Source organism: Protopterus annectens, chromosome 8.part0, assembly GCF_019279795.1.
Source record: "Protopterus annectens isolate FY-2018-M chromosome 8.part0, PAN1.0, whole genome shotgun sequence".
Classification (NCBI taxonomy): domain Eukaryota; kingdom Metazoa; phylum Chordata; order Ceratodontiformes; family Protopteridae; genus Protopterus; species Protopterus annectens.
Window position 1 is genome coordinate 748458948 of NC_056741.1, and position 21402 is coordinate 748480349.

General features: G+C 44.7%; 1 protein-coding gene across 2 annotated transcripts in view; it reads right to left on the reverse strand.

Annotated features, from left to right (window-relative positions):
• The window catches only part of SCAMP3 (secretory carrier membrane protein 3), a 728328-nt gene that overhangs the window by 309540 nt on the left and 397386 nt on the right, over positions 1-21402 (reverse strand). For both annotated transcript variants that reach the window (XM_044080205.1, XM_044080206.1), the window contains exon 5: positions 14965-15093. In XM_044080205.1, the coding sequence (XP_043936140.1) occupies positions 14965-15093 (129 nt within the window). The remainder of the gene's footprint in view (positions 1-14964; positions 15094-21402) is intronic.

Genomic DNA, 21402 nt, shown 5'->3' on the forward strand with positions numbered 1-21402 from the left:
GTCAAGCCTTATTAAATTTTTTTTTTTAGCTATACATCTACCATTGCTATTCATTACCTGAAAGGAGAGTTTGGTTACCATTGCCAGGGTGCCTCTGTGCGGAGTCTGCATGTCCTCCCTGCGGTCACGTGCATTTCCTCCAGGTACTCTGGTTTCCTCCCTCATTCCAAAGACATGCAGTAGGTGGATTGGACACTCTAAATTGGCCGTAGGTCCGACTGTATTCGTGAGTGAGTCGTGCAAATTAACTACTGCAGCAGGGCTAGCGACTCGGCAATGTAAACCTTGGCTAAAGATGACTATCACTGTGGAAGTGACACCCCGACCCCATGTGTAAAATGGCAAAAGTGGTTGAGGTTGGATGGATGTAGATTAACAAGCTGTGGCTACCATCACCACACAACTCTCATTTTAGTCTACTACCAGTGAAGATATCAATGCACAAAATTTCATATTTAGCTTAATCAACAGCAGCAGGCAACTGAAGGGCCCTGGCCAATCTAGGTTTGTGGCAAGTGTTACAGTGCCAGAAGAAAGAAGTGCAGAATTCTTTCCCTGGGAAATGTATGTGAAAATAATTTGTGTGAAAAGTACTTACCATGGGGTAAGGGGCACTGGAAGTCATTGTGATTCACAAGCAGAGAGTGATGAGAAAGAAATCTATGGTGCTAGGCCAAAGACTCAACTTTGTAAAATGGCCTATGTGCAGTCTAATCCTGGGGTGGACACTGAAATGTCATACACAGGGCAGCAGTGTATATTCACTTTTACGCTCTTATGGTGAATTAGTCTTGTGTGCACTCTCTTTTGCTTTAATCAGTGCAGAAATTTGAGAGATCATCCCTCTGGTGACATCTAGGAAGCTAGGAAGTTTTCTTCATATTGGCTGTAGTGGTGCCATCAATACATGACCTTTTAGGTGGAACTGGTGGAATTCAAGCCCTGTACGTAATGCTATTCATCACACGCTACACTTAACATAAAAAGCAAAGACAGTCAAATAAAGTCCTTAGGGAAACTGATCACAATCCTGTTTGTAAAATGACCTACAGCATTTGTACACAAACTCTAAACTCCATTTCCAACATGAAATGTTTCACACAGTAAGAAAAAAGTAATGTTTGAACACTGCTTTAGACCTGAAGTTCTTGGCAAAAACAAGCAAAAAAACTACTTAAAACGTAAAATACAGTCCAGCCACCAGTGGTTTCCACATGATAAATTAATATGGGGCAGGGTAATACATTAAAACTAAGTACTGCAGCTTATAAAAAATAATTTCTCCAAGTTTTTTGGGTTTTTAATATCATGGCAAGAATGGGCCACATTCGTAAGTCAAAGTATGATTAAAGTTCATGAAATTAGCATTGTTTTGATCTTTGATGTTAGCCGGAAATAATCTTCACAGCACCCACAATATGCCCAGGACTGCCCAGGACTGACTCCTTCTGCAATTAATACGGAATTATATGTATCGGTACCATATCTAAATACAATTGCAAATTCTTTTTTATAAGATCCATTGCTCATACTACTATTGAAACTATCTTGGTATCCTTCTTCCACATTGCCAGAGTTTCTGCATGCAGCTCCTGTAATCACTGGGTGTACCAATTTCAGTGAATCAATTTTACTTTTGTCTTCTCTTCATGGACTACTATGTCTGGTTTTCTCGCATCTAATTTCTGAACTGTTAATAATGGGTGAACCCATGTGGTATAAACTTCATTTTCTATAATGTTTGTGGCTCACATTTCCAATGTTTTACAGCTATTTAAATATTATAATGTTTGCATAATCCCTAATGCAACAGTCTTGCCGCATTACTATGCCTTTCATTATACAGTCCTTCTGCCATTAGTATATCACAACCAGCAAAAAGATGTGCAACTGTTTCCGATTCTGTTTTACGAAACCAGCATTTGTCTGTTTCTCTCACATGTTCAATGGACTTTGTAAACCAGCGTGTGTGTAGTCCACTATCTTGGTCTATCAATATTAACCTTTCGTCTTTTGTTTAAATTCACCTCTTCTTAGCCATTCCTGAATTCAATCCTGATCACCATTAGGTTGTTCTTTTCTGTACTTGCAACTATATTTATGTATTTTCCACATTTCTTGCCTTTTCATCTGGATTTCACCTTATATTCTTTATTTTGTTTTTTGTCACATTCAGTTGGTGCCACCTGATTTTTACCTGCTTCTGGTTTGAGTTTCATTCTCCCTTGACACCAATATGCTTCTGCTAAACTAAGCAGGGAAGTTATCTTAGCATCACTCTCATGTTTTAAAACTTTCACTATGTTTGGGTCTTGTGAGGTCAGGCACTCTATAAGCACCTGCAAGAATGCATGGATCGTGCTATCCCAAGCAAAACCAAAACTCACTCCTCCAAGAAAAGAAAACCAGTCTGGTGGACCCTGCCATAAACAAGCTATACAATAGAAGGAGGAAACTAGTACAGAAAAGAGCAAAATCCTAAGAAGGAAAGATCCCTGATCAGTATCAGCAAGACACTATGATCCATCATAAAATCATGCAAGGCTATCTTTGAAAGAAAAATTGCCAAGGACTCCAAAGATAACCACAAAGCATTCTTTAGCTATGTCAAGAACCTAAGTGGAAACTCAGATCTGCTCTGAGTTAGTGCAGAATCGTACAAAATACACTGAACCGACTGATATTGCCAACATTATGGCAGACAGGTTTAGTGCAAACTTCACCCCCCTCTCATCCCTAAGCGGCCCATAACCATACCAGAAGAATGTACAGCCCCGGCAATCACAGACACATAGGTTAAAACAGCCCTATCCAAAGCCAAAAACACAGCTTCAATGGGACTGGACAGCGTCCCAGGCTGTGTCTTACACAAGCTCCAAAATGAACTAACCTCTCACCTAAACACACTGTTCAAACTCAGCCTCTCTACAGGCTATGTACCCATAGAGTGGCACACAGCAACAGTTATCCCGCTCCACAAAGGTGGAGCCACAATGGACCCCAGGAACTATCGCCCTATAAGCCTGACTAGCCTGGTCTGCAAGGCTATGGAGCGCATCATCATGAAACTCATTAACAGAGACATTGGGAACCTCCAAACATTGGACCCTATCCAGTTTGGCTTTGTTAAGGGCAGATCATGCCTCTTAAACCTGGTGGACTTCTTTGAGACAGTTACCAAGGCTTTAGACGAGGGAAAGGAGGTCCATGCAGCCTACCTAGACCTCGCAAAGGCTTTTGACACCATTCCCCATTCTGGTATTATAGACAAGCTCACCAGCCTGAACATAAACCCCTACGTGATGAAATGGGTTGCCAAATGGCTCATGGATAGAACCCACATGGTGAGTGTTGCAGGCTCTAGGTCCGACTCTAAACCAGTTACAAGTGGCGTCCCCCAGGGCTCAGTCTTGGGACCCCTCCTGTTCAGTATATACTTCTCAGAGGTACAGGCAAGCACAGGAGGACTATGGCTGACCAAGTTCGCAGACAACTGCAAACTGAGAGCCATAATTGACTTTCCGGCTGATACAGACATCCTCCAGAAGGGTCTCACTGAGACGGATACCTGGTGTCAAAATCATGGCCTCAAGATAAATGCCAAAAAGTGCATAGTCATCCCCTTTGGAAAAAACAAAGTACCCGAGAACTACAACATACGTGGTAGTCCCCTAAGTACAGAAAATATAATAAGGGATCTGGGGACCCAAGTAGATATAATCTCTCCTTTGATAATCATATTGCCACGGTGGTTAGAAAATCCTTCTATGTGGCCCACCTAATCACAAAAGGGTTTGCATCTAGAACAAAAGAAGTTATTGTGCCCCTCTACTCATCACTCATTAGACCGATCATAGAGTACAACACCCCATTTGGGATGTACCACCTCAAAGGGCACCTGCAACAGCTGGAAAGACCACAGAAGTACCTCATCAAGAGGATTACTGGCCTCAAACAGATGTCCTATGCAGCCCGACTGAAGAAACTCCAGCTGTACTCGGTTGCATACCGCTTACTCAGAGGTGATCTCTGCCTGACATGCAAGGGAATGTCTAACCCAGAATTGATGGACATGCTCCACCTAAAAAAAAAAACAAATCCCCGAGAGCCACACACTCTAGGGATCTAAACCTCACCACAACGATAAAAAGGACATGTTGGAGGGATAGATTCCTGTCCCAGAGACTCCCCATGCTTTGGAACAGGATTCCAATCTTCATTAGGTAGAGACCCACACTAACACTCTTCAAGAGGAACCTTGACGAGTGGACAGGAAACAGAAAATTTACCCCGGGGATCACTGCAGTGGCTCTGCTGGACAGAGGTACAGGGAACTAACGGCTTTGCTGGACAGAGGCACAGGGAACTAATCTAAGGGGGTGGCGAAAGCCAACACATTCTGGCTAGGCTTATAGATGCCCTTGGGCAGATAGCCTAGTACCTACCTATGAACCTATGTATGCAGTCCTATGAATGCAGATCTACATATGTAATCAGTTTTGGGGAGGCCCATACCTCCTTCAGAACAGGGAATATATTGTTTGATATACACTAATTTTTATAAATCATTTTGATAAGCATGAAACATCCTTCTCGTTTTCCTGTCCAACTGAACCAACACCTTTTGGGGCCAGTCAATCACTCCAAAATTGTAAGTTAAGACAGGAAGAGTAAAGTGGTTTATAGCTAGGACTTTGTTTCTAGATGTCAGCGCTGTTTTCAGTATTAATTTTACTCTTCTAAAATATTTGTAACCAAGTTAATTCACACATTTGTTCATGTTTTACTGTCAATCTTTCATCAATTCCCAAATACTTATACTTTCCCTCTTGCTCAAGTTCTTTTATATCACATTCCTGACCCAGGCTGATGTTTTCTTGGTGCTGCAGCTTTCCTGTTTTACAGGTTGCCTTTGCACATTTATCAAGACCAAATGACATTCTCATATCATCTTAACATTTTTTGACCACTTGCAGTTGTGCTTTCAGTTCCTTATCTGATAAACTATATAGTTTTAAATCATCCACAAAAAGAAGATGAGAAGTCTTTACACTCTGTTGTTTTCTGGAAACCAAATTGTAGCCATGACCTAATCTGTTAAGTAGACAGTTAATGGGTTAAGGGCAGGACAAAAGAATAGTGGTGACAAAGTCAGCCTGGAATATCCCCCTTTGAATTTTTATCCCTGAGATAGTAACTTGCCCTTTATCATGGCTTAACTGCAAAGTGGTTTGCCATCGTTTCATGGTCGGTGTAACGCAATGTAAATGATCAGTGTAGGGCGCATCCTATACATTTTTAAGCACTCTTATCCATGAATGTGGGACACTGTCAAATGCTTTTTTGTAGTCTGTTCATGCCATATGTAGATTCTTCCCCTTCTTACAGTTCTCCATTATGACTTTAACAACAAATGATCATTTGTTCCATATGACTTTCTTTTGTTACCCTTTTGTTCTATTGCCATGATTGCCTTTTTTCCTAAATGACTATAAACTCTGTCTGCATCAGTTCCAGTGTACAGTTTATACGCCACTGGAATGCAAGTTATTGGTCTATAGTTTTTAGGATAGCTTGCAGGTTTGCTCTTACGTAGGAGTACTGTTGTTTCTGTTAATAAACACGTTGTTGTCTGTTCGGGGTATGTATATAAATAGTTCTTACTCATGGCTAATCTCCATCTGAAGCTGTTAATCTGTTAATACTTTTAGCCAGAAGTTAAGTACTGCATCTGAGCCTGGGTATTCCAATTAGGATCTTTTCATAATTTAGTTTCAGTTTCTCTGGTTGTTACTTCATCACATTTCATATCCTGTACATTTGAACTTCTTATTCTTTATTTTACTTCTTCTAGCCATTGAACATCTTTGTTATGTTCCACAGGATCTTCATAGATATTTCTCCAAAATGTCTCCATTTCTTCTTTTTTGGCAGTGTTTCAATTCCTTTTGCCTTGTTTCCCAATTCTCTGCAAAACTTTTTTGGATCATCAATAAATTGCTTATTTTGTACTTTTCCTTTACATTTACCTGCACATATTTTTAAGTTTTTTTTCTGCTTGTGCTTGTATTTTTAGTTTATAATTTGAGATAGTGCATGACAGAGCCTGGTCTGTTCTGATACTGAACATTGCTTTTATCATCTTTCTTTCTGAGTATTTTCTGTTGATCTGTTCCCTCTTCTGTACTCTTTTAACAGTGACACTTCTGGTCTTAGCTGCTTTATGGTTTTCTCTATTCGATGCCTCCATGATGGCATTTAATTTCTCCCCGTCCTTTCCCTTACTGCCCTATGTTTTTGTGGTAAGAATTAATCTGTTATTAATTCTGCTGAACAGTAATATATCCTATTTACTTCTGTTATATCCCATGAATTTCTATAAACACTCCTAATTACTGTGTTCATTTCTTTTATCAAACTTCTAACTTTATGGGTTTTATTGACTTTCTGTAGTCTATTTCTTTCCTTGATCTTAACATGTCTCTCCATCTCTATTAAATCAAGCAACTCTTCTCTTAGATCATTTTTTTCTAAACTGAGGGCACTTTCTGTGTTCTCCATTTCCTGTGGGCATCCTACAGAAAGTTCCAAAGCATCTTCCTGTGCCACATTCTCTTTGGTTTCATCCTATGTCATCCGTTGCTCTTTCATATGGGGACTCGCTAGTCTATCACTCCACATCCTTGACTGCTTCAGAGTTGCCACAGTTTCCTGTTCCTTCCCTTGCTGTGCTACTCCAACTGAATTTTTGTATTGGTTTCCTATGGAAGGCTCCAAAATATCTTCATATGGCAACTGATCAGATGTTTCCCACTCCAGCGGCTTTTCCTTACTTTCAGGATCCATTGCTCTATCCTGCTGTGGTGTTATCAGAGATAGATTTATTACACTAAATCCTTCACTTCACAAGTAACCCATAACCTCAGTTTCCATTTCTTTAACTTCTGCATTACTAATCATCTTTTCTACTTTTCCTATTTGTTTTCTTTTTTGCATTGCAAAATTTTCATATCCGGATGACTTTGCATGTATTTCTCTTCAAATATCTTTCTTGCTGCTCTTTTTTTATTGATTAGTTTTGCTTTCCCCTTTGCAAAAATATTGCACCGTATTAAACATCTTTCTCTTTCCCATGTCCATATTTCTTCAGATGTCTCCTGCTCCTCCTGTTTCTCCTTACTTGGGGGACTAGTTTTTTCATCATGCTATGATATAACCTAGGTTATACTTTCTAGACTAAATCCTTCACGTTGCAGGTATTCCACAACTTCAGCTTCTATTTTATTAACTTCCAACTTACTAATCTGTTCTATGTTCCCTTTTTGTGATCTTATTTTTTGTATTGTGAAATTTTCCGTATCAGGATGCCTTTGCCTGTATTTCTCTTTGAATATCTTTGGGGTTGCTTTTTTGTATCAATTAATTTGGCTTTCTCCTTTGGGTAAATACTGCACCATATGGAATACTTATTTCTTTCCAATGTCCATATTTCTTTTTTATACCTTACAAACATGTCTAGATTTTGTTCTTTATATTTTCACACTTTTCCAAATGTCCCAAGGTTTCTTGTTCTATATAATGTTTTTCATAAATCTGTTGTATTAATGAACACAAATTTGCATTTGAAGCTTTTGACAGTTTCTTTTTTTTTCTGTGCAAGTATTTTTCTCATTTCTAATTTCTCTCCTAATCTTTTTGCATATCTTCCGTCCGGAAATTCTGGGCTTTTTTCATAATAGTAACAATACATAACTTCTTTCTTATCCTCAACAGTCTACTCTATCAACTTTATGATTCTTTTTTGGCCCATCAGTTTTTGTGATTTTGTGGACTACTACTTCCTTCTACAACAGGGGAGCAATTCTCCCCAGAGCCTGGCCTAGCCCCATTGTAGGAATGTTTCCATGTCTTGAGAATTCTACACGGTCATTTTTTCCATTTCAAGCACCAGTGCACCTACCAGGACTGGCCACTTTTTTATCCTGGGACTTGTGCGCCCAAGTATCTTTTTTTATTTTTTAGCCTACCTTTGTCTATGATACATGCTATATAAAATCCAGTCTATGTAACAGTGTTGTCTTGGTGAGATTTTGTAAAAACAGGGTGCACCTCATGAAGGTACTCACCAAGACATGAGGATGAATTCAGTTCCAGCAATACTACTCTCCTTTGCTTGCTTATTTATCATGTCTCCGTTCAGACCCTCTGTACTTCTATGTGCTTCTACTGATGTTGGTGAAAAGAGTGCCCGTTTTATACCTGGGACATCAGGCAGCTTCAAAACCGCCTAAAACATGACTGGCATCAGTAAGCAGAAACTCAAACATTGTGAATAATGCTGCACGATGTATTAGAGGTAACAAACTTAGCACTTATAGTTGTCAGTTTAAGTGATTTACCTTCTATAGCAATGGAAAAGTAAAGCTAATTAAGACAAACTTCAATGAAAAAGTGTACATATATCTAACAGAAAAAAAAGTTATGTACTTACCATAACTTGGCATCTGCATTATCCTATATCACTATTCATCATTCTTGGGTCCTAGGATGCAAAATCGGATCAGAGCCGGCAACTTATCAGACAGATCCTAAGCTTGAGCTCTTCCCACTCCCATAATCCCTTGCTGACCTCTAACCCCTCAGATCAAGTTTGTTCTACAGCTAGAAAACAGCCAAGGAAGACCCTAACCACCAGACAGGACATCTCCATCACCTCTAGGTCCCACAGGACAGGGGGAAGGAGGGAGGGATAGTGGTGAACAGTGACACAGGGTAACACAGATGCCAAGTTATGATAAATACACAACTCTTTATCTGATGTTATCCATGTCACTATCCCTCACTCTTGGGTCAGAGAAACCCTGGGTGTCCTCATGGAAGGACATACCAAAGAACTCTGGAGCCAAAGAAAGCCCTGTTCCTGGAAACTAGGTCAAGCTTATAATGAGAAACAAAGGTGTGCGGAGTAGACCATGTGGTCGCCACACAAATCTCATCTACATTACGATGGGTCAAAAAGGCAGCCGACATAGCCACAGATCTAGTGAAATGAGCTCTGATTGGTCCTGGTAATGACAAACCTTTAGAAGAATAAACCATAGAAATACATTTTGAAATCCAATGACATACAGTAATCTTGGATGCCACCCAACCCTGTCTGTTAACAGAAAAGTCCACAAACAGCTGGCCAAATTTGCGAAAACTCTTTGTCCTGTCCAAGTAGAACCATAGTTGTTGATGTACATCAAGTGTGTGCAGTAAATATTTGCCTTTATTAGAGAAGTAGGGGAAAACTGGCAACTGAATAGATTAATTCAAATTTGCCTCAGTGGACACCTGATGCATGAAGAAAGGTTTAGACCACAGATCCACTCTGATTTTATAAAAAAGCATGTATGGACGCTTAACAGAAAGAACCTGCAACTTGGAAACGTGTCTTGCCGATGTTATAGCCACTAGAAAGGTGGTCTTCCAAGATAGGAACTTCATATCACAAGATATAGCAGGTTCAAAGGGACTCTGTGTAAGACACTGCAGCACAAGGGAAAGGTGCCAAGAAGGAGAAGAATCTTTGGCAGGAGGCCTAAGTAAGAGGACTCCTTTCAAAAAGGCCTTACAAAGGTGAGAAGAAAAGGTAGGTTCCTCGCAGACATGGAAATTAGACATGGCCACCAATTGCAGCTTAATGGTGGAGAAACTTGCTCCGTCGCCAAAGAGGTAAGACAAGAATAATAAGATGTCTGAAAAGGGAGCCAAAAAAGGGTCCAGATTCCTCTATTTGGCCCAAATTGAAAATCTTTTCCATTTACTACCACAGACCTTTCTCGTGGAGGCCTTCTGAGAGACCAGTATAATGTCTCTGATGGGAGAGGCTAGCCTGGGGTGTTTTAGAATTATGGGAAGTGGACAAACCACACAGTCAGATGCAGAGTGTGAAGGATTGGGATCAGAAGGTGAGAGGGGTGAGAAATCAGATCCGGATGGGGATCTAGTACCCAAGGGGGTACTTCAGATGAGATCTTAAGAGGGGGAACCTCACCTGTTGAGGCCAGGAGATGATGAAGATCAAGGTAGCCTTGAGTTGTCGAGCTTTCTGAAGCACTATGGGAATGAGAGGTATAGGATGGTAGACATAACGGAGACCCGGAGGCCAATCATGAACTACAGCATCCCTGGGGGACTCCCCGACTGGGGGGATGAGGGAAATACTGCTACATTTGTGACTGTGAGGGGAAGCAAACAGATCACAGCCCAGATGACTCCAGCGAAGGAAAACCTCTCTCGCTACTGACTGATTCAGGGACCACTCGTGAGGACTCAGGACAGTCCTGCTGAGCCTGTCTGCTAGCACACTGGACTCCCCAGGAATACGAGTTGTAAGGAGAAAGCACCCAGAGGACATTGCCCATTCCCACATTCTCATGGCCTCATGACGAAGCAGATAAGAATGTGTGCCCCGTTGTTTGTTGATGTACCACACAACTGCCATGCTGTCCGTGTGCACTGCAATTGTACCCAGAGGAAGGCAGCCCTGATGGGCTTGCAATGAGAGAGGAACTGCTCTCATCTCCAGTACATTTAAGTGCAGTTTGGTCTCTGCAGGGGACCACATACCTTGGACCATCTTTCCCTGGCAATGCTCCCCCCCCCTGCCCCAGCAGGGAAGCATCTGTGGTCACTGTGTCACTTGAGGGAGGAAGAGAAAAGCGTCTGCCCACAAGGAGATTGAGAGACTGGATCCACCAAAGAAGATGACGCCAGCATACCGGAGTGAGGTGGATGGAAGCTGTCACTGGATGAGACAGGGAAGACCACTGAACTGCTAGAGTCCACTGTAGAACCCTTATGTAAAACCTGGCCAATGGCACCAGATAGATTGCCACTGCCATGGAGCCTAATACCCTGAAAAAGAGCCGGACCTGAGGACAAGACAGCTTTAGTAGGCACTGAACATGGGATATGATTAACTGTACTCACCTGAGGGGTAAAGCTGCAATCTCTGACACATTGTCCAGCTGGATGCCAATGAAATCAAGTTTTGGAATGGAATCAGATTCGACTTGGGTAGATTCACAGTGATTCCTAGATGGTCTAACAGGAGAAGAATGTACAGAGTGGCTAAGACCAGTTGATGCTTAGTGGGAGCTGTGAGGAGCCAATCATTAAGGTAAGGAAACACCTGGAATCCCTGCAGTCTCAGGTAAGATCCCACCACTGCCATACACTTGGTGAACACCAGGAGGGCTGTGGTGAGACCAAAGGGCAGGGTCCTGAAATGGTAATGATTGGCCCTATGCGAAAGTAGAGATGTCTCCTAGAGTGTCTGTCTATTTTTATGTGATAGTACGCATCCTGGAGATCCACAGAGCACATCCAGTCGTCCTTGTGCAAAAGAGGCACAATGGGCTGAACAGTGACCATCCAGAACTTGGACATAGGTCCTCCATCTTCTTTGGCACCAAAAAGAAGCAAGAGTAAGTTCTGGATTCTCTCGGCCCTGGGGTACCTCATGGATGGCTCTCTTCTGAAGAAGCTTGAGCACTTCTTGCTGAGCTAACTCCCTCTGATGGGATGGCGCATCACGGAGGTGTTTTCGGATTGGTGGTGGTGGGGTTGGGAAAAGAAAATGAAACAGCACCTAGAAATGATGTTTAGCACCCAGCGATCTTTTGTAATGCTTGCCCATGACAAAGGGCGCAGTGACAAATGACCCCCAACTGCCTCCAGGGCTTGACAGTTGGGCAACACATCAGGAGCGCTGGAAGGGATTCTCAGAAAAGGGTTCCCTGGAGCCATGATTTTGCGGACCCCCTCTGCCTCTAGGGAGGCATCTGCCATTAAACCCTTTCCCCTGACCTCTCATCCTGAGCATCTTGAAAGGAAGACTGTGACTTCCGGAACCATTATTTCCTAGTCCCTCTTTGTGTCTTAGAAAAGGACCGCTGAGGGGTGGAAAACTTGATTCCCACAGCCGATAAGGTCTTACCTTCCTGCTCGCTGTGGGTAAGTGTCTCTTTGACTGATGGACCAAAGAGAATTGATCCATCAAAGGGGGCATTTGTGAAGCACTCTTTAGAGGACACTACAAACCAGCATAGGAGCAGCCAGGCGAAATGCTGAATGGCGATGCCTGTGACGGCCTCTTGACAGGCACCTTCTGCAGCACTGGAAATCAGCCTTATTGAGGAATTAGATAGGGGCGCAAGAGTAGATAGCTTGGGAGACACAAGTCCTCAGTAGGTAACAACTCATAAATGAAAGTGGTGAGTTCCTTGAACAAATCCCTCTGGACACGGTGAAGTCTGCCAAGTAATAAAGTGCCCGCAGGCTAAAGGCAGCTGAGGCAAAAACCTGCTTTCCGTGTCTATTGATTGCCTGAGATTCTCGATTGGTGGGATGGACAGATGTACCTTGCTCCTCCAAATCCTTTTTGGTGGCAGCAGCTACCACTATAGCATCGAGTGGCATCCCCTTTGACCAAAACTGCTCATCTTTGGAAGGGCTTAGAAACCTGTCTGCTCTATTTGGTACTGGCTCCACAGTATCTGGTTCCTTCCATACCCTGCTAGTGATGAGACCTACCTGCTCATTAGTGGGGGGGGGACCCAGGTGGTACATGGTTTCGTCCCGAACACCTTCAGAAATACAGACTTCTCAGGAGACAGGGGATGGGAAGACCATCCACCCTTCAATTTAAGGATCTCCAAGATGTCCCAAAAGAAGACATCTTCGGGTGGAAATCTGGGGGGCCCATCCCCTTCATTAAGGTCCATATCTTTGATGAGAGACTCCATAGGGGAGTCCAGGTGCCTTCTCTTGCAAGATCTCTTCCGAGGCACCTCCTCCGAGGGTGGCTAAGGGGAGGATTCAGAAGACTGGGGAACCCCAAGTTCGGTAACCTCTGCCTGAAGGCTGGCTTGAGAGGGCTGACCAGGAGCAGGATGAGGAAGGTCCACTTTCGGGGGCTGGGAAGGAACCTGGGCAGCATGGCAGGCAGCTCTGGCAGAGAAGAAAGCTCTCTCTACTACCCAGAAGGATGAAAGAATGGATGACATCCCTCCCCATTCCCAGCGGACAAGACCACCAAAGAAGAGGGAACAGTGTATGTCACCACCTCCAGTCCCCTGGATAATACTGGCTCTGAGCTGTCAAGAGTCAAAGCACTGAGGGGCAGAGACCTGTCCAAAAAGACGGGACTGGAATCCTCCACCAAGGACTCCGGAGGGACTGGTCAGGCCCAGGACCCCATCTGTTCTGAAAGAGGACAAGCAGAACCCATCAGGAACATGGACAGGGTAGAAACAAAATGGGCTCTAGGCATCCCAATCACCTCTTCACTGCACCCCAGGGCCTCGAAGTCTGAAACCACCTGAGTCAGATGAATAGAAGAAAGCAGACGAGCACAGGAAGGGCCCCTGGCTGGAAGGGCAGGGGATGCAAGCAGCCCAAACTCAATCTGAGCTTTGAGGAAGGACCTCATCATCCCTGTCCATGTCAGAAGGAAGCAGGCCCCTGGAATACCTAAAAGAGGTGGAGGACCTAGCCAGGGACACATGCCAGGACCCCAAGGATCTCCTATGCCTCTCAGATCAGTTTCTGTGTCTGGGAGCTGCAAAGGACTACCCCAAGCCAGAACCTGAAGGAGAGTCCTCAAGAACAATGGTAGGATCAGACACGGATCCAAGATCAGTCTACTTCGGATCACAGGACAACTGAGAATCTGAGCGTTTGGAACCCGAATGTCTCTGATTTGAGGAGGTTGGATCCGTGGAAGGTCTGGACTTGGTCAGATCCAAAGACCTCGAGCTGGAGACTTTAGATCCAGGAGTAGACACCCGTGACCTCAGATCTGTAAGCCTCAAAGCAGACACCTTGGATTCGGGGGTAGATTCGCAGGACCTAGGATCTGAGGCCAGGACTTTTTTGAGCAAGACACTGAAACAGAGGAAGCTTTCCTCTTGTGGTCAGAGAGGCCTGGCTTGGCCAGAGACTGGGCCAGCAGAACTCCCCCAGGCCAAACCTCTTAATAACTTATTGCGACGCTCGATCAAAACCCTGTGGTTGAATGCAGCACAAATGTCAATTTCAACTTCCAGGTGTTCAGTGTCCAAACAATCGAGGCATTCCACGTGCGAGTCGGACATGGGCATCTTCTGAATGCACAAAGAGCACCTCTTGAAACTGGCTGGCTTATCAGACATTGTAAGACAGACCAAATGCCAAAAACCAAGCCCCAAACCAGCAAAAGACAACCACTAGCAGTAAGAAACACAAACTACTAAACTATAACAATCTACAACACTTTTAACTAGAATAAACCCCAAAAAGATTATAGAAAGATAAGGAGAAAAATTGTCTCAAAAGGCTTAACAGACAGAAATAGCTAAAAACAGGAGGGGAAGGGCAACTACTAAGCTTGAACTAAAGGATATATACAAAATACCAGCTAACTACAAGAAGATACGAAGAAATACAACATTTAAGTAAGAAAAATAAGCACTTACTCCTTAAGGAGACACGAGCCTAGGTAATCACATCTGAAGCGGTGAGCAGCAAATGAGATCTTGAGGGGAGTTAAAGGGCAGCAAGGAATTGTGGGAGTTGGAGGAGCTTGAGCTTACGATATATGTGTGACAAGTTGCCGGCTCAGATCCTATGTGAGATCCTAGGACCCAAAAGTGAGGAATAGTGTCACGGATATCAGATCTTATGAAATTAGTCAATAATCTTTCATCAAGAAAATTATGCGTTGCATGGATTCTTTCTACAGAAAGTAACCTGCGGCTGCAATCAAAAGAAAAGAAATGAAAAGGAGGAGGTAGATGCTTCCCTTTTATGTATATACATCAAAGACCATCTCGAGTGAAATATTAGAAACTTCTGTCAGCACTACGCCATCTAGAGATGAGGATATTGTACTTTTAGTAAAACCACTTCTGCATTCAGTTTTCAAAGTTGACTTACATATCCAAAGATAATACATGCAAGTAACTGTCTTCTGAAAGCCTTGCGGAATCTCCACACCTATGTCCTGGTAGAAGCAAGGCTGCACTGGGCAAAACTTTGGCAATGGGGGCCAGTTATTCTGTCTCGCTATTGGAAAGAGAAGGAATAAAAAGAAACAGAAAACAAAGTAAATGACACATTATGCATACATCTGCAGTGACAGCACAATATTTTATCAAGACTCTGCAAAATAAATAAGCTCAGCATTAAGATTAAACATAATCAAGTCAGGCCTTTAAGTAAAGTGGCAACACAATACAGGCATCCAAGGTTTCAGAATATGTCGGGAAAGCTGAAAAGGACAACTATAAGGTGGACAGTAATTGTAGTAATTGGGGTGGTGGAATTCAACTTATTAATCACATCTATCAGAGCACATATGATTAGCATGCAGGAAGCCTCAGATGAGTAAGACCACCTTTACACGTCAGTATTTATGCAATACAGCCCAAGTTTAGTTTGAAAATGGCTTTGTGAGAAGAGTTGGACACTGCAATGCTAACTTGCAAAACAATCCCTATATCATCCACCTTACTGGTTTCCAGGTGACCCAGCCAAGGAAAAAAAAATGCACAGACCGTACTGTAACTCACTCTACTGATGGACATAACCAAGATGATACAACAATATCACTAACGGATGCAAGATACAGTGTTTGGACACATCCAAAGCATGATATTGACACGCAGCTAATACGTTTACTTTTTTTCTGTGAATTAGCTCTCATCACAACCAGCAGGTATATTCTTTATATAGGCTTTACTAGAAAAAAGAAGTTATGTACTCACCATAACTTTCTATCTGAGTAGTTGTACTTCATTTGTCTTCAACCTGTGGGTTTTGGATCCACATCGGATCTGACACAGCCACATTTTCCAGCTATGGATCCAAGCTCCAGACTCCTCCCCTTACCCATAATGCCCCTGTCTCCCTTCAGATTGAGTTTGCTGCCTAAAAAATATCATATACCTGACTCAATATCGCCTTATCATAACAGGAATCTCCATGACACTCCCAAGTCCTGGGCAGAGACAAGGGCCACACACTTTATACAAAGATAAACCAGCCTGCATCCATGATAAGGTCGGGGGAGGGTGAAGGCAAATTAAGTAAAACTACTCAGATAGAACGTTATGGTGAGTACATAACTTCTTTATCTGAAGTAGTTTACTTCATTTGATCTTCAACCTGTGGGACAAAATCCCTAGCTACCATAAATTCCTGGGTGGCCTTCATGGAAGGATATTCCGGAGCACCACAGAGGCAAAGGATGCTCTATTCTGAGACACAATATCCAACTTGTAATGAGAAATGAAGGTATGAGATAAGGGCCAAGTAGCTGCTGAGCAGATATCATCCAGAGACACCCTAGACCAGAAGGCAGCTGATGTAGCCATAGATTGGGTGGAATGTGTCTTCACTTGTCCTGGCAGGGACCTACCTTTCACTGTGTAGGCTCAAGCAATGCACAAGGAAATTCAGTGAGCAATTGTTATCTTGGAAACTGGATTGCCTAAAAAGGGTTTAGCATAAGACATGAATAGCTGGTCAGATTTGCAAAAGTTTTTCATCCTATGTAAATAAAATCTCAGTTGTCTATGAACATCAAGGAGATGCAACTTGTATTCCCCTTTGTTCTGGAAAATGGGGGAAAAAATGGTAAATTTATCGGCTGGTTAATATTGGCTTCCGAGGCCACCTTGGGAAGAAAGGATGGATTAGTACACAATGACACTCTATCCTTTTGAAAGATCATGTAAGGCACCTTAATAAAAAGAGCGTGAAGCTCTGACAGTCTTCCAGCTGAGGTAATGGCCACCAAGAAAGCAGTTTTCCATGTCAAAAACTGTAGATCAACTGATGCTGCAGGTTCAAAGGGTGCAGAAACCAATGCCTGTAACACTAAGGTAAGATCCCACTGAGGCATAGGGTCCTTAACTGGAGGTCTAAGTAGAAAGGTCCCCCTTAAGGAAGGTCTTACAAAGTTTGGAAGAAGCCACGGAAGACATATTCACCCCCACATGGAAATTAGAGATAGCTGCCAGTTGTACCTTAAATGTGGAAGAACTAGCACCCTGGTGGAAGAAGCTTGCCAAAAAGTCTAAGACCACTGAAAGAGGAGTTGTGAAAGGGTCCAAAGCCCACTGAGTGGCCCATATGGAAAACCGTCTCCATTTACTATGATACACCTTTCTAGTGGAGGACTTGTGAGCTGCCATCAAAATGGACTTTACAGGTGATGACAATCTGAGAGTCCTGATAATCACGGGAACCGGAGCAGCCAAGCCATGAGATTCAAACTGTCCAGATCTGGGTAAGGGATCCCTACAGGATGAGAAAGAAGATTAGAAACTGGAACCAACATCCATGGAGGAACAACTAGGTGAGACCACAGGGAGGGGAGCCAAACCTGGCGAGGCCAGAATGGGGCTATGAGGATCACAGCACTCCCCAGCCTTCGAACCTTCTGAAGAAACTTGGACATAAGCAAAAGTGGAGGATAAGTATAGAGGAGACCGGGAGGCCAAGCATGAACCAGTGCATCCGAAAGTTTCAGAGCTAAAAACTCGCTGCATTTCACGTTGGAAGGAGATGCAAAGAGATCGCAGCGAGGCCGACCCCACTTTAGAAAGATCTGTTCCACTACTGAAGGATTCAGAGACCACTCGTAAGGTATCAGGATCGATCTGTTGAGCCTGTCCGCTAGAATGTTAGACTTCCCCGGAATGTGCGTTGCTACTAGAAAGCGGCTGGAGGAGATCGCCCATTCCCACACTCTCATAACTTCTCAACAGCGGGGATAAGATCTGGTTCCCCCTTGTTTGTTGATGTACCAGACTACTGACAGTCTGTCTGAATGGCAATCATCCCTAGAGGAAGATGGGCATGAAGTGCCTGCAATGCCAGAAGAACCACCCTCATCTCTAGAATGTTGATATGCAACTCAGTCTCGGAGGGGTACCTCATGCCTTGGACTGTCCTTCCTGAGCTGTGCCCCCCACTCTAGCTGGGAGGCATCCACGGTCACCGTGGTTTTGGGAAAAGCAAGGTGAAAGAACGTCCCTTGAGGATATACGGAGACTGAATCCACCACTGAAGGGAGTCCCTTGCCCTCGAGATTCTCACTGGAAAGGTAAGAGGAAGGTCTAACAAGGACCCACTGGACCGCAAGTGTCCATTGAAGAACTTTCATATGAAGGCAAGCCAATGGCAGGAGACTGATTGTGGCCGCCATGGAACCCAATGCCCTGAGTACTAATGCAGCTGTGGGGACCTGAGCATGAAGGATTTGTAAGACGAGCAATCTTAAACTGAGTGTCCTGTCCGGGGTGAGAAAAATCCTCATTTGAAGGGTGTCCAAACATGCCCCAATAAAGTCCAGAATTTGGACAGTCTCTAGAGAGGATTTGTTCGGACTGATGGTAATACCCAGATTGTTCACTAACTGGATGAAGTAATCCCTGGCTTGACACAGTAGATGCTCTGAGGGGGCAGCAAGAGCCAATTGTCCAGGTACAGAAAGACCTAAATACCCTGGAGCCTCAGGTGAGCCGCTATAACTGCCATCCCTTTGGTAAACACCCTGGGGGCTGTGGTGAGACCAAAAGAGAGGGCTCTGATCTGCTAGTGATTGGCTCCCAGCCGGAAGAGAAGAAACCTTGAGGAGTGCCTGTCCATTTCGACGTGGTAGTATGCATCCTGGAGATCGATCGAGCACATCCAGTCTGTGGCCTGCAGAAAGGGCATAATAGATTTAAGTGTGACCATCCGAAATTTTGTCTTGGTTACTGAGAGGTTCAATGTGTACAGATCCAAGACAGGTCTGAGGTCCCTTGTTTCTTTGGCACTAAAAAGAATTTGCAGTAAATGCCGGATCCAGACTGGTCTGGGGGGACTGGTTTGATGACTCGTTTCTTCAGCAGCTTTTCTATTTTTAGCGCTGCCTCCTCCCACTGCATGGGTGGGATGTCTGGGAGGAGTTTATTCAGATGGGGATGTTCCTTGAATGGAACAAAATATCCTCTAGATATGATTCGCAACACCCAGCGATCTTTTGTAATGGACTCCCATGCTTTCAGATGTAGCGACAGGCGACCCTCGACTGCTTCCAGAGATGAGCAGTCAGGCAACCCCTCAGAGCTGCTGCCCAGGTCCCTCCAAGAAGGGTTCTCAGGACCCAAAATTTCTAGGAACCCCACTGCCTCTCGGGAGGCATCTTATGACACCCTCTGCCTCTGGGGGACAGAGGATCCTGAGCATCCTGGGAAAACGCCCGAGACTTCAAGAACCACATCTTTGTTCCTCGCCGATTTCTGGAAAAGGATCTTTGAGGAGAGGAGAAGTGGATCCCGACGGCAGACAGTGTCTTCTCGTCCTTCTCGCTCTGGACCAGTGTCTCTTTCACCGACTTTCCGAAGAGGGAAGAACCATCATAGGGAGTATTGGTGAAAGACGCCTTGAATGGCTCAGAAAACTGACACAACTGGAGCCAGGCATGACTCCCGACAGCAATGCCTATTCCGGCTGCCCTTGCGGCCCCCTATGTAGCATGAGAGAGGAGTCGCATGGACGTGTTGGCAACCGCTTTTAGAGTGGCCATTCAAGCGGAGAAGGTCTTTTTGTCCTCCGCTGACATGGACTCTGGGGTAGACTCTGTGACTTTCTTCACTAGATCTCTCCGGAGTCTAATGACGTGTGCCAGCAGCTCAACGAGAAGGTCGCTGAAGCATATACTCGTTTCGCAAAATGGTCCATTGCTCTTGATTCTCGATCAGTGGGATGAACCACGGAGCTCTAGTGAGTGAGCTTTTTCTTGGTGGCAGTCACCACCATCATCGCATCTTCCTGGGACCCTTTGTTCTAATGCGTCCTGTCTGTTGAGGGGGGCTTAACACTTTGTTGGGAGGGCTTAGGGATGGCATCTACAGTGTCCAGCTCATTTCCACGCCCTAGACGTTATCAGATCCATGAGTGGATCAGCAGGAAGTGACACCCAAGAGGTAGATGGGTCCAAGCCGAATGCCTCCAGGAACACGGACTCGTCTGAGGTCAGTTTGGGGGATGACCCCCCCCCCAGCAAAGTAGCTCCATGATGTCTCCAAAGGAGACATTCTCTGGTGATGACCTTGGGGAACATTCTCCTTCATCCAAATCCATGTCTTCTGTGAGGAACTCTGGTGGAGAGTCCAAGAGCCTCCTCTTACACTTACATGTGCGGGGTACCTCCTCAGGGGGACTCTCTGAGAAGGACTTACAAACCACCTGATGTTCCTTCAGAACTTCCTGGGGCACAGCCACCACGGGCTGTCCCTGACATGGCAAGCTGGTCGGAACCGCAGTCAGAGCCAAGTGGGTCTGGGCAGAGATTGAGGACGAAATGGTCAGAGGTTTCGAAACCGAGAGAACTCTCTCCATCATGTTGAATGCAGAAGGGGAGTGAACCTCTTGGGATGTACTGGCGGGGTCTGTTCACCTCTGACCCTACAGGGGAGACACAGCCGTGCCTCCAGGAGCCAAGATGCTGATTGGGATGCTCCTCTCCAAACCGTTCATAGCAGACAGCACCCTCTCGGATCCGACCCTGAGGCTAAGGCTCTGACAGCCCGGATCCGACAAGCTCGAAGGCAATGGCCAGTGTCGAGGTACATGGTACGATCGGCATTGACCCCTCGACCATGAGGGTCCTTGGATCCAAGAACTCTGAAAACGCCAGTTAGATTGGAGAAGGAACAAAGGTTGCAAGGAGCCCCCTCCGGAGGGAGAGGGTGCCGGCAAGACCCCCATCTGGATCTGGGTGTGGATAAATCTCCGCATCATCTTGTCCATCTCCGCTTCGCTGAGACTTCAGTTGAAGCGGGAGGATACCACCGAAACTGGTCGGGAGAGACGGTGAGGAGAAGTCATTACTGGGGACTGGCTATGAGTCTCCTCGGGCTCAGGGGAGAACCTGGGAGAGCGTAAACGAGGAGATCCAGACCTAGTCGCAGGCCTAACTTTTGATGGTGGACCCGCCTCCGGCGAGCAGTCAGGGGAATGCTTGCAGGAATGATCTTTCTTGGCCTTGTCCCCTTCCCTGGACCTCTTGGTGGGAGTTTAGAGTCCCAGAGGCCAGGGAAGAGGAAGTAGAAGCAGCAGCCACTGCTATCCCTGCTGGAGAAGAAGGGACGGTAGTCCCTGAAGAGGGGAGCAATCCCTTCAGGATCAGTTTGTCCCACCTGTCCTTAAGTGCCCTGGGGTTGAAACCAGTGCAAATAGGACAGAGGGACTTAGGTGATCTGCACCGAGGCAAACCACGCACAGAGTGTGGCCATCTGCCTGGTATAGCTTATGGCCATACTCTGTGCATTTCCTAAACCCTGCCTTAGGGGCTTCTGCCATAACCAAACCCTGCCTTAG